The 14,602-nt window shown below is 34.7% G+C and overlaps 1 protein-coding gene across 10 annotated transcripts in view; it reads right to left on the bottom strand.

Annotated features, from left to right (window-relative positions):
• HERC1 (HECT and RLD domain containing E3 ubiquitin protein ligase family member 1) overlaps nucleotides 1–14,602 on the bottom strand; it is a 174,669-nt gene that overhangs the window by 98,148 nt on the left and 61,919 nt on the right. For all 10 annotated transcript variants that reach the window (XM_032480983.1, XM_032480982.1, XM_032480981.1 and 7 more), the window contains 7 exons: nucleotides 10,830–10,955; nucleotides 9,640–9,861; nucleotides 6,443–6,595; nucleotides 6,182–6,314; nucleotides 4,615–4,806; nucleotides 2,224–2,445; nucleotides 119–292 (listed from right to left, as the gene is read on the bottom strand). In XM_032480983.1, the coding sequence (XP_032336874.1) occupies nucleotides 119–292; nucleotides 2,224–2,445; nucleotides 4,615–4,806; nucleotides 6,182–6,314; nucleotides 6,443–6,595; nucleotides 9,640–9,861; nucleotides 10,830–10,955 (1,222 nt within the window). The remainder of the gene's footprint in view (nucleotides 1–118; nucleotides 293–2,223; nucleotides 2,446–4,614; nucleotides 4,807–6,181; nucleotides 6,315–6,442; nucleotides 6,596–9,639; nucleotides 9,862–10,829; nucleotides 10,956–14,602) is intronic.

Raw genomic sequence — 14,602 nt, 5'->3', positions numbered from 1 at the left:
CCTTTTGTATAAAAAAGTAATAAGGTGGCCCCTGTAACTTTCTATTTCACATATTACATACATATTTGTCATATTATGAGATATCTACATATTTACCCCTTTATCCTCTTCATCTTACCTTTACTAACAGCATAATCCTGCATGCTGATCCAAAGGCTTCGAGCAGGCTCTTTTGAACAACCCAAAGCCAAGTCTACATAGACAGCAATTTCAGGCCGCAATTTGTAATCAAAAGGCTTCTGTTCTTCATTTCCCGAAAGAGCTACTTCCAATAGGCAACTCATACACTTATCTAAAAAAAAAAAATTTACTCAAGTTATCGATATCAAGCCTCATAAATTCTGGTGCTACAAATAAAATCTTACCATATTTACATAATGCACATGAAATGATCTATTTCAAACCATTTTAAGTAGATGCTACAAAGGTAAAGTCCTTTAATGCTTCTCAGTTGGAGGCAGTATCACTCCTTCCATCCCCTCCAGAAGGGTACGTGACCCAATGTAGCACTCGAGGGAAGAGTTCTGGCATTACGGTAAAGAGGGGCCAGCGAAGCTAAACATCCTGCATGCGCAGCACAGTCTTGTCTAACAAAGAAATCTCTTGTTCACAGTGGAATGATATTCTCGTTGAGAAACATGAGACCATTGGGAAAGAGACTAGACAAGATTTTTTTCTTTTTTCTAGTCTTGGGGAAAATAATCACTTAAGTATGATTCATGAGAGATCAAAGATATTGATACCTACATGAATAGTTTCTCAATTAATATTTACATTTGTTCAGGTGGTTCCTAACTTTTCAACGGCATTCAGAATTCATTTTCCATTTAAAAAGCAAACAAAATAGTTCTCTATGCAATAGGTTCTTGGGCTAATATCCAAAGTCAATTTAACCCAAATAACTGAATTTTCATATATTTACATTTTTTCCTAGTATATGTAAGTATTTAAACATAAAATGCAACATTTTAATAGTTTCATGATATAATTTAAAAACTGAAAAATAACATTAAGACTGAAATTGATCTTATTCAGACCAAAGGCCAGGTACTGAATTCAGTAGATATAACAGAAATATGAGGAGGACAGAGATACAAACACTTTCGTCCTCAGGAGGATATTTGGGACTAATACAGAGTTAAACACTGATAGCACTGGAACCAACTTTATGATGTTAAATACCCCTTGAAAAACTATGATTTTACTTTTTTTATACAAAGGTTCCTAAGTACAGTCTAACATTCCTCAGCCATGGCCAAAATCATTTTCTGGTTCATAAATGAAACTGAATATACATTTCTATTTGGAAAAGGATGAAAATCTTCAACAGCTCTCACTCCTACTCTCCAACCCTCCAACTCCAAAGCAGAATCTTTGTGACTTTCATCTCGGTTTCTAATTTTTGTTTTCCCTCTTGATTGAGATTCTCTTAGATTGAGGTTTCTTTCAGACTTTCCTGCTTAGACACTCTCTGAGTCTCTTTCTCTTAACAGAGAAATAATAAATTTAAGGTCTAATGAGACCAAGGCTTCTAATGTAACTCATTATTTTAAGGAGTGAAATTAGAGGCCCAGAAACATTAAAGGACCAACCCTAGATAAAACAACTAGATCATCTGTTGAGGAACTGGAGAAATCCTCAAGTTCAGACAGCCTGAGAGCCAGCCTACTAGTAAAGTAGGCAAATGGGAGATGAGGCAGGAAAGGAAACCCTGAAATACCATAAATGGAGAAGAAAAATACCACAATTGGGGAGCAAAAAGTGGGGAGGAATCACACAAGGTAGCATCAGCATGAAAACAGGACAGACTGGGAGCAGAAGGGGTCGGCACTCACATCTGAGAGGCGTTGATGACGTGAACCTCTGGTAAGTTATGGTAAGTAACCTTCCAGAGCTTTACATTCTATGAAGCAGTTTCATAACCTCCAAGCCCCAGAACACAAGAAGTCGAGCATTTTCCCATTTTTATTACTTAGATGACTTGCTCACGATGAGTAACAAATAATGACATAGTGGAAACAGACCTACATTTCCCTAACTCAGGGGCTCTTTTCACTATACAATGCTGCAGGATTAACTGTTTTTCTGAGTCTCAGATCCCCTACTCTGCAAATGCTGAATTTGTTTTCTATCAGTTCTCCATTCAGCAAACCCAGATTAAGAGAAATCTCCAACTGAGGTGCAAACACGAGCATGTATTCTAAATGCAGAGAAGCACATTACCTAACTGAGGGATGTCCATTTCTACACCATCACTAAAAAGTGGTGTTTTCATCCAATATGCCGTGTCCTGTTCCTCTGGAGACACAGGGGAACCCTGAAGCATGCCACCAAGACATCGCCCAATAAGAAGAGCAATTGTTCTTTCCAGATCCACAAGCCACACCCAGGACTGGGCTGGCTGAGGTAACGGCACACCAGCAGGATCAATCAGTTCCGGCCCTCCTGAAGACAAAATCATTAGTAATTTATCTGACATCCAAGACTTTCAAGTTTTTTCATTTCTACTGCACGGCAATAAGATACTGAGGCAAAAGTAATTTTATAATGAAAACACAAATTATAATACTTTCCGTATATATTCTCTTTACTAGGCTAATTTAAAATATATTCAAATACGACTGCTATCAAATAAAATTTTCGTTTGTAAAGTTACCAATTTTAAGATAAACAGTGAAATAGTATATGGCAGAATTATCCCAAGGGATTCTATTTCTCCTTTTCATTATCCAGATCAAATTTCACCATAAGACTGAGTAACTGAGGTAATTCATCTCTCCAAAATCAAAACAAGAGTTGATCTAGTAAAATGGCACTTAGTACTGTCTAACACTTTTAAGGCCTGAATTCAGATTGTCCTGCACTAAGATACAGACCCATAGTTTCTCTTTATACATTTGTTTTTAAAAGTTCTTCGTTTAAAAAAAAAAAATAAAACTACACTTAGCCATAAAGATAAGGATAGCTATCAATGAAATCATAAAAGAAAAAAAGAAAAGACCAACAAATCCCAAAACTGGTTATTTGAAAACACTAGTAAAATGGACAAATCTCTAATAAAAATAATCCAGAAAAAAAGATGGCATAAATTTTAAAATTTAAAATAAAAGAGTATATAACCACAGATACATTAGAGATTTTTTAAAACCATGAGTGAATATTATACACAACTTTGTGTCAATAAACTTGAAAAACAACAAAATCACATTTTCTGAAAAAATATCAATTTCCAAAATGGATTTGAGAAAAAAACAAAAAGCTGAAAGAGAACTATAATCACTGGAAAAAAAAAAAAAGAGAGAGAGAGAGATAAAATTAACGGCCAAATCTACCTACAAAAAACACCGGGGCCAGATAGTTTTATAGATGAAGTCTTCTAACCTTTAAGAAGAGATGACCCCTAAATTACACAAATTATTTCAAAGGGAGGGAAGATTCAAAACTGATGCTATGAGATTAGTATAACTGTGGTAGCAAAAATGATGCAAGAATAGCATGAAAAGGGAAAATTATGGGAAAAAATCAGTTACGAACACAGATGCAAACATCCAAAATAAAATAACACCAACTCACCTAATACAAATAGAGTAAACCTTAGCAAATTCTGAGATGCCTTAGAAAAGCAGAAATAAGCCTGGAATGGCTCCAGATAAAGTCTAATTAACATCCTGACAGCTGTAACCTGAGCACTTGTCTCAATCCAGCTGTCACAGCCAGAGGACGGGCCCTCAAGGTATTCTGTCCAATTCCAATCTTGCCAGAAGAAACTAAGGCTTTAAGAAGCTACAAGAGACTTGCTCAAGACCACACAGCCAAGTTAGAAGCAGAGCCAATACTAAAATCTAAATCTTTTTATGCCTTAGTCCAGGATCCTTTCTAATAAAACATGTGACCTCACTTGAAAGGTTTTTAAGATTTCACTACTGAAACTCTTATGGTAGCCTTAGGACAGATAAGACTTCAATGGAAAACCACAGATATTTTCTAGACATGATATTCTAAGCTACATTCAATAAAATAAAATCATCAATTTTATAAATTAAGAGGGAATTCACGTGCCATGCCTAAAATCAAAATGCTACTTCCTATAAAGTATCTAAAAAGAAAAACATAGAAAGATAGGTTTCCAATTTTCACCTTTTACATTCAGTTATCTATATATCCAACCAAAATACAAAGTATTTTACTGTCAAATAGAGATTTAAAACTAAGAATCTTTGCATTTAAGAAATAAAACTTAACCAAATCAATCCATTGATTGTAAAATATATCATTATGCTGCTAAGTTATGAAACAATGCTTTCCTGTTATCCAGTGTGAGACGTATCCCAATTAAACATGTCAAAATATGAAAAATGCATGTCAGAATCAATGAAGTATACTATTCATACTTGACAATCAGATAAAGACTCTATTCATGACACTTAGATACAAGCAACTTTCTTAAATTTTCCCATCTCAATTGCCCACTTTAGACTGTAAGCTCTTACACAATAACAACCTTATCTTTTGATTACATTAAATACCCAAGTGTCAGATATGATTTGCCTCATGCATGCAAGAGGAACAACTTTTCTCAAAAGCATGATTTGCTCCTTTACTATCTTTACTTACCATGAAGAGGCCACTGTAACTCTTGGTCTTCTAAAAGAGCGGCAGCTGGCAGGAGTCTATTAAGGCAATCGAGAGGTGGCAACAAGTCGAGGAGGTAACTCAATAAAGGTCGAGCCACTGACACTGGGAGTAACAGTAGGGAGTTAACAATCTGGCAGAGCATGCTGCCTGCAGCTGAGACGTATATCACATCTACGAAAGGTAAGAAATTTAACATGGATCAACTGTTTCAAACAAACTTTAAAAAAAACTAATAAATATTATTTTTGCCTAGAACTGGAATATACTAATTCAATAACGCTTTGTTAAATTACTATATAACTCTCTGGTAGCTGGTGCAGTGTTAGTATTTACTCACTTTCAGAAAGCGCCACCCACAGACACTTTATGGGAAAGCACACATACCCTTGTGCCAACGAATTCAAAGGATTATAGCTACTTCCCTTAAAATGCATTATGAATTTCTCATTCACAAATTTATTCTCATTTTCCAATTTACTAAAGAAATATTTATTGAAGACCTACAACATATCAGGCACTGTTAGGTGAAAAGGATACAGCTGTGAACAAAGAGCTAAAAATTCCTGCCCTCATGATGCTTATGTTCTAATGAGGAAAGTCTTTTATGCTTTTTACAACAAATTTCCTCCTTTAAAAATTAAAATCACCTCAAAGCATCTGTCTTTTTATTATATGTATTGGTTTTAAATCAATTCTGTTTCAATATTTCATTGTATTTGGGGGCTGGGAGAACCATTCAGAGATGAGTTCAATCCGAACAAATTAAATTTTAGATGCCTGTGGAACAACAATAGAAATGTCTAGTAAGCAATGGTTTTAATTTCTCAGTTTGTTTATTTCTTTTTTTTTAGTGGGGAAACTTCAGAAATAAGTTGGCTTTGAACAGACTTACTGAATTTTAGTTATCTCTGGGACAATCATGAAAAGACATCTAGTAGGTAACTAGAGAAAGGCTCTAGTGAAATTCTCAGCTAGATGCGTTTATGGGAGTCAACATACATATGGTGGTTGAAGACAATGGGACCAAGTAAGATCATTCTGGAAGAAAACAGGGTTGAGGGCAAAATTCAGAAGATCTTAACATTAAATGGCATGTCCAAGGAAGAGGAGCTTACATGAACTAACAGAGAAAGAGTGGTCAGAGAACTACGTGTAAATATAGGATTGTGACTACATACATAGAAGCCCAGAAAAAAGAAAGCATTTCAAGAAGGAAAGAGGAACACTGGTAAATGCTAAATAAACACAAAGAAACAGCAGAGAAAAATCTCATTTTATGCCATTTAATATTAATCTTTTTGAGTATATATCATCCAATTTCTTTCAATTATACCTCTGTAAAGCCAATTAGCCTCTTTCATGATGAATAAAATCAAACGCTATTACCCTTACCCCCAAAGCAAGATTAAAGGGATCTTCAGTATGAAGGAGAGTCAAGGCCATTCCTATGCCACTCAGAGGTCTCAGCCTCTCTTGAGGCTTCGGAAAGGTTAAGAATTCTGCTTTACAACCATTGATTAAATATGAAACCCAGCACCAAACATACCTCTTAATTTTTCTCCAACGCTGCCATTCCAAGGACTTTCTTTGAGCAAATTTGCGGAGCGTGAATAAATGTCTGTGGCATGAGGCAACAAGAGCTGAAGATGTTTATGAAGCAACGCCACACTGCTTGAGTTCTGAGGGAAAAAGTCCTAAATTATTATACTTCGGAAGATTCAAGGTATAAAAATATCATAGCTTCCCCAAATATCTGAGTTTCAAGGTCCCTGAGAGATCACCATGAAAGGCTAAGATTAACACACACCTCACTAATGTTATTGATATGGCAAAATGCCAGCAGCTGTTTCTGCAGTGAACACAGCAGTTCATGAAGATGAGCAGGCTGACTGTTCTCCGAAGATGATGTTCCAAGGAGGAATTTATCACTGTTCTTTTCTAGCTCCCCGAATGCTTGATCCTAAAATGATACATAAATGAAGATTATGTTTGAAGTGTTTGGAAGTGAAATTAATGTCCTACCATAAATGATTCTGATTTAAGAAGCCACTGTCTCCTTTCTCTCATTATTAATCTTTAAATCTTTGCTATGTTGTTATCAGCTGTAAGATGGTAAGATTTAGCAAGGAATTTCAATCTATTTTTCCATTAAAAAAGTAATAATGTTTCACCACAAAAGCTTTAAAAATGCAGAAAACAAGAAAAAGGAAAACAATGCAATACCCAAAGACAACACATTTCAACATTTTATTGCTATTACTTTCCAGACTTCCTATGTAAAGGTTTTGTTTTTACCTATTTGAATTTCTAAGAACATAATTCTTAGAAATTGTATTTGTTTCTGATCATAAAAGAAATAAGTGATCTAAGGAGACATGACAATTAAATACACTGTATGATCTCAGATTTGGGGGACAGGGAGAAGGCACCATTAAGGACATTGTTGGGACAACTGTAGAAATTTCAGTATAGAGTATATATTATACAATAGTTCTGTATCAAAGTTAAATTTCCTGAAGTAAGTAACTGTTGTGCTATTATGTAAGAGATTGTCCTTCATCCTATGAAATACATGCTTAAGGGCTTAGGAATAGCCAGCATGACATATGCAATTTACTCTCAAATGATTTAGAATAAAAGATGGATATAGAGATGGATGAATGGATGGATGGATGGATAGACAGATAGATAGATAGATAAAGCAAATTTGGCTGAAGGGTACAGGGGAGCTTCTTGAATGATTCTTGCAATATTTGTGTAAGTTCCAAGTTATTTCAAGTAAAAAAAAATTTTTTAAAGAAATAGTGTAAAAAATTTAGAAAATTCCAAAACTGTATCAGCCACTGTGGAAAACAGTATGGAGATTCCTCAAAAGACTAAGAATAGACTTACCATATGACCCAGTAATCCCGCTCCTGGGCATATATCCAGAAGGAACCCTACTTCAAAAAGACACCTGCACCTCAATGTTCATAGCAGCACGATTTTAAAAAGTTTAAATCACCATTTAGCCAACAACTGTATTTAATATTTTTTGTGTATTTCTTTTCTGATTTTTTGTGATGTTTTTCATTTTTTATAATACTGCATATTCCATTTTTAGTCTTCTGTTTTCTAATAGATTCACAAATATTTTGTTTTCATAAACCACGTGTATATAAACTTCAAGACACAATATTCCATTGAGCATATATATCATAATTTATTTAACCATTCCCCTATTTTTAGATATTTCAGTTGTTTCCAACTTCTACTTCTTATAAATAATGATGTGAACATCTTTATGCATATAGTCTTTGTTTCTAATATGCAAGAGAGAGTCTCAGAACATTTTAAGGCCCTTGCTACACAAACACCATTATTAAGTGGCCAAATAAGCACTGCTAGAGAATGAATGTTTGTGTCCCTTCAAAGTTCTTATGTTGAACCTAATCCCCAATGTGGTAGTACCTGGAGATGGGGCCTCTGGGAGGTGATTAAGTCATGAGGGCCCTTGTGAATGGGATTAGCGACCTTATTATAGAAGAACCCAGAGAACTCCCCTGTGTGAAGACACAGCAAGACAGCTGTTTATGAACCAAGAAGCAGACATCACTAAATCTGCTGGCTCCTTGATCTTGGGTTTCCTGCCTCTGTAACTGTGAGAAATAAATGTGTGTTGTTGATAAGCCACCCAGTGTATGATATTCTATTATAGCAGCCCAAACAGACTAAGATAAGCACCATTATTTTAAAATCTCTGAACATGACAAATTTGGTATGAATTATATCAGAAAGAAACAATAATTTATAATTTTTAGCCCAAAAGCAGTTAGTGTTTTACTTTCATTTCCATATAATATACTCATCTACCTCAGACCTAATAGCAGAAGAAAGGTGTTCCTTTAACACAGCACTACTTTAATACAACTTTGGAAAAATATTTCAGCCAATAACAAATGGATATATCATAACCTTGTTCCCATTCCATTTGCAGCCAAACATCAAATCAAATTTACATTCTTAAACCTGAAAGAAAATAATTCTATAGGAACCACTGTCACTCTGACTTAGTCAACAACCGTTTAAGTTGGGCAGAACAGAACACTAAGACTTGTACAGAAGAAAAGGAATATACAGACCTAACCCTGAAGAGGCATAGGAGATAATACGAAGTGATACACAAATAATACAAAGTTAAGTCGCACAGTAAACTCTGACTCTAAAAATTGCTGAGAGGTCTGCAGTTATAACTACATAGTTAGAAAAGGTTATTTGGGCAAGACTTCCTAGAACAATCAAGTCTTAAGGCAGCCACAGGTTGGTAGACAGGAAGAGAGAGCAGGAGATGGGTATGTCATGCATGAGCTCAGGTGAGTGTGGTGTGAAAGCCAAATGATGAAGCGTCTGAAGAAGTTTTAATTTAATAAAAGAAGGTCATTTAACACAAGGTTATTCTAGCAGTAAGATGATGAGAAGACACCAGAAACTGTGACAACAGCTACAATGTTGCTGTTAACATTTGCTCATGATGGCACGGATTAGAACCCACAGAAACCGTAAGAAAAAAAGAGACGGATCTAACAAATACCAGAGTAAGAATTAATGGCACCCTAAGACAGAGAAAGCTTCTCTCCTATTAACCAGCCTATTTTTAGTCAGTACCAACCACATTCTTTAATTATAAAATTATATCTAGTAAGGTTAATCTTTCCTTATTATTCTTCTCTTGCAAAATGTCTGTTTATTCTTATTCTTATTTTCTTAAACATCAGAAAATTTGGGTAGAATTCCAAAATAAATCTCTTTGGAATTCTCAAGTATAAGTCATTTGGCACCCACAATATTTCAGAAGGTCTGACATGTTTCCCCCCTTTGAATGAGTGAAGTCTAGAGTTTATTTCGTAAGTGTTGAAATGTCAAAATACTTTGACCTGAAGTGAGACCCACCCCCTTAAAAAAAAGAAAAGCCCAAGCTTTATTCTTTTTTCTACCAAAAAAAAAAAAAAAAAAAAAGCAACTTACTGTATAAAATCCTAAATTTCTTAAGAGAGTCTTCATCAAAATTTCAGCCAGATGGGTGTCTGGATGACAGCTCTGAGTGCCGTAAGGTTGATCTGACAGGCTTCCATAACCAGTACATACAGAAGAGAGGTCAGCAGCATCAGAGGGTGAGCTATAGCCAAGTAAGGAGGCTACGTGGGTATGATCTTGCAAACTTGTCAGAATAATATCCAGCTGCATTCTCTAAAGAAAAATATTTCCATTGATGAAATAGGAACAAATAATAATTAGCATTTGCACTAGAAAAGTAAAAATAAGGATCCCAGAAAAAAAAAAACTATACTAATGATGCTAACTAATTCACTTAATATTCTGATAAATAATAATCTTTTAGGAAGTGTGTAATTTTTTAAAAAGCTTTCCAACCAATACCATTTGGGAAAATGCAACTTATAGTGTTTTATTCCATCCTTGAATACCTGAAACTCTAAGCTAAAATGGCACGATCTGCACAATAATTTTAGCACTATAAGTAAAGAGGAGTAGAAAATATCCACAGATAAATTATATTATACATTCTTCAACAGAATTACCAATGAAACTATTTATTCACATATTTAAAATAAATCACTTGAAATCTAAACTAATGCATAATACTCGCTGGAAGGCATCTGCGGATATTATATTTATTGCCAGTAAGTACCACTTTTCCCCTCAAATACGTAACTCTACAATTGACTGTTCTACTTGGTTGAGCAAAATGTACTTATTTTAATGTACATAAGATATCAAAAATAGAAATAATAAGCATACTCATATCATCAACTACTTTTTCATTACAGTCATCTTTTACTTTTTATATAAGCTATTTCAAACAAAGTTCTGGGCATGGAACCAACAGTAGCTCATGCCCTTGATTTCAACTTAGCATACTACAAATAAACTAAAAGGTCTCTGGTTTGACAGTGAAAACAACACTAGAAAAATCAGACATAATTTTAATAACTAGCCCCAAATCATTTAATAAATTATCACTTGCTTCGCTTTCATTAGAAATCTGGGAACTCTTCCAGTAGAAAACATTAAATACTAGGATTTACCAAACTTACCAAGTTAAGTACTATTTCATAAATCAATTAGCTTTATTTCCCTCTCAGTCTATTTTTTTTTATAATATTACTAGTTTACTTAGATATTATGCAAAGGCTCACCTGTCCTTTAGATAAGCTTTCCCATCTATCAGGTCCTTGGGGTAAAAGAGAATGAAGTAATTCCATACGTTCACGTAATGGAGGTAATAGCATGGTTGCTCCCACTGACAGAGTTTCAATTACCACCTAATATAAAAAAAGAAAAGTAGATTTATTTGGTTTGGTTCTTATTTTTAATAGAAACACATGAAATATAAACCCACTGACTATTAAGATGATAGAAGTCTAAGAAAGGTGGATCATGGAAATCTAAAGGAGGAGGCATGACGGAGAGTAGGAGGAGACTAGAAGAAAGCATGATGAGTCCTTCTTTAGACGTCTTTAAGAAAACTAGAATACGTATTTTGGATTTGCCACTAAATAGCTAACCATCACACAAGAAATATTTGGTGTTGCATCTACAGCGCTGAGCCTGGTAAAGCTCTCTGCAAAGTGCTATGATGTAGATGTGAACAAGACAGATAAAAGCCCTGCTTTCATGAGCATGTAGTCTAGTGAAAAAAAGAGACCCTGAGCAAGTAATTTTAAGTGTGAAAGGAGTCACACAGGGAAAGTAAAAGAAATTGCAAACTTGAGTGAGCATTCATACATAAAGGCAATTAATACAGCCTATGGGCTTATGGAAGGCCTCCTAAATTAGGCATTTAGGTTAAGAATTGAAAAATGAGTAGGCCTTAGCCAAACAAAGGTCCAAGTAACATGAACAACATAAAGAATAGCCATTTTATCTTGTGCATCACAATGTCTCTGGGTTATAGCTTCTTTATCACTAAAATGAGGGTTGAACTACAAAAAAGAAATGCACAATGATTAAGAGCTCTTATAAATTTTTTAAAATATGATATAAAAAATAAAAAACTTCAACAGAAGGGTTAAAATATAAAAATTAAATTTCTCATAAAGTAGAGGGGGCAAAAGATGGAAAATAGGAAAGAAAGCACAAGAAAATTAAGAGGATGGTCCAGGAGGTTTATTATCCCAATAACGAGTTCCAGAGAGAGAGAAAACAATGAAGAGGAAATCAACAGTATACCTCAAGATAGTTTCTTAACACTGAGGTTATGAGTTTCCAGATTGAGTCTACTCAATTATATACAACAATGGATAAAATCAGACCCATATCAGTTCATATCATTTTGAAGTATGAGAACAGAGAGGACAAGCAGAACTTGCCATAGAATCCAGAAAGAAAAACGGATATCCATAAAAGGATCAACAATCTGAATAGCATGGATTTTCTGAGTAACAACCTAAAAGCTAGAATGTGACTTCACAATTCTTATTGGAAAATGATTTCCAATTTAGAATACTACGCCTCAACTGTTCATGAAGATACTCAATTTGCAAACTATTCAAGTGTGAGTATAGTCTCAAAGAATGTATTTTCTATCTATCCTCTCTCAGAAGCTACTGATGGATGGAGACAGCCAGCAAGCACCACCTTAACTAAGTGATCAAGGTCAAAATCTCCAGTAATAAGACTCATCAACATCATGAACTCTGTGACGTGATGTACAGAGGACACATCATCATTTCTGTGGTATTCTTGCCTAACGTGCATAACCTCAGTCCAATCATGAAAAAAATAACAGACGGATATTCAAAAAATAATCAACCAGTATGCATAAAATGTCCAAGTCATGAAAGAAAAGAAAGAATGAGTAACTGTTACACAGTGCAGGAGACAGAGGAGAAATAACAGCTAAATGCAATATAGTATTCTGAGTAGGATTCTGCAAAAGAACAAGGACATTAGTGGAAAACTGATTAACTTTCTAATAAGATGTTTAGTTTAATTAATAATGTTAAACCAATGTTGATTTCTTAGTTTTGATCATTGTACTGTAGTTATATAAGACATCAGCATTAAAAGGAAGCTGGCTGAGAGAAACATGAAAACTCTTATTATTCATGCCATTTTTCCTTAAGTCTACAATTAGTTTCAATAAAGCATCAAAAAAGAAAGAAACAAAAAACAGCAGCAGCACTGATTCTGGCAAATAGATACATTTCTGGAAATTTCAGGGATAAGGAAAGAGGAAGAGAAACAACCCTGGACACATCCTGGGAAATCCACCTCCTAAGGACGCTCCTAAGGAGTAGTCAGCTACCAAGGAGGCTCAAGGAACAAACAAACAACTCTAAAAATAACTTCAAGTTTACTTTCCTTCTTTTCCTCCAATACTTTTCAACCTTTTAAAAATATTGTAATACCCTGTTCCTGATAATATTTAATCCTCAAAGTTCCCACTCACCACCAAGTTAATATTCCTTCTATATGCATCCCAGGGACATGTCCTTCTAGTGGAAAAATCACTGTTATTTTTTGTGCGTTTAAAAAACTAACATATAATTCATACGTCATAAAATTCACCTTTTTTTCTCACCCCCTCCTCAAAATTCACCTTTTGAAAGTACAGAATTCAGTGGTTTTTGGTGTTTTCGCAGAGTTCTGCACCATCACCGCTATCTAATTTTAGGACATTTGCATCACCACCCAAAAAAACCTGTGCCCATTAGCAGCCACTCTCCACCTCATCCTCCCCCAAAACCCCTGACAACAAATTAATCTACTTTCTGTTTCCATGGATTTGCCTACTCTGCACATTTCATATATGTGGAATCACGTAGTGTGTGGCCTTTTATGTCTGGCTTCTTTCACTTAGCATAATGTGTACAAGGTTCACTCATGCTGTAGCATGTATCAGCACTTAATTCTCTTTTATGGCTGAATAACATTATATTGTATGGACATACCACATTTTGTTCATCCATTCATCAGTTGACAAACATTTGTTTGTTTCCACTTTTTGGCTACTGTGAATAATACTGTCATGAACATTCACACACAAATTTTTGTGTGGACACATGTTATATATTGTCTTAGGTATAGACCTAGGTGTGGAATTGCTGTTATGTGGTAACTCTGTGTTTGACTATTTACAGAACTACCTATTTTCTTAAGTGACTGCACCACTTTACATTCCCATTAGCAATGTATAAAGGGTTCCAATTTCTCTACATCCTCACCAATGCTTGTTGTCAGTTTTTTTGATTATACCTATTCAGTGGGTGTGAAGCAACATCTTACTGTAGCTTTAATTTGCATTTCCCTAATGACTAATGATGTTGAACATTTTTTCTTGCTTACTAGCCTTATGTATATCTTCTTTGGTGACATGTCTAATCAGATTTTTTGCTCATTTTCTGATTGAGTTATTCATCTTTTTTATTGTTGCGTTGTAAGGATACTTTATTCTGGAAACTAGAATCTTAACAGACATATGATTTATAAATTATCTCTTTTTTCTTTAGTTGCTTATCTTTGGGTATCATATCTAAGAAACCACTGCCTAATCCAAGGTCATAAAGATGATGGATGAGCAAAAAATATGATACATACATATAGCAGAAAATTAACCAGCCTTAAAAAGGAAGAAAATCCTGACATACGCTACATAACATGGATGAACCATGACATTATGCTAAGTAAAATAAGCTAGTCATAAAAAGACAAATAGTATATGATTCCACTTTTACGACATACTTAGAATGTCAAAATCAGAGAGAGAGAGTAGAATGGTAGTCACTAGGGGCTGAAGGGAGGGGAGAATGAGGAGTTACTGTTTAATGAGTACAGAATTTTAATTTTGTAAGACAAAAAGAGTTATGGAGGTGCATGGTGGCAACGGTTGCACAACATTACGAATGTATTTAATACCACTGAACTGTATACTTAAAAATGGTTAGGATGGAAAATTTTATGTTACGTG

Source organism: Camelus ferus, chromosome 6 (assembly GCF_009834535.1).
Source record: "Camelus ferus isolate YT-003-E chromosome 6, BCGSAC_Cfer_1.0, whole genome shotgun sequence".
NCBI classification, from domain to species: Eukaryota; Metazoa; Chordata; class Mammalia; order Artiodactyla; family Camelidae; genus Camelus; species Camelus ferus.
Note: the sequence above shows the minus strand (reverse complement) of the source record. Positions and strands in the feature narration are given on the sequence as shown.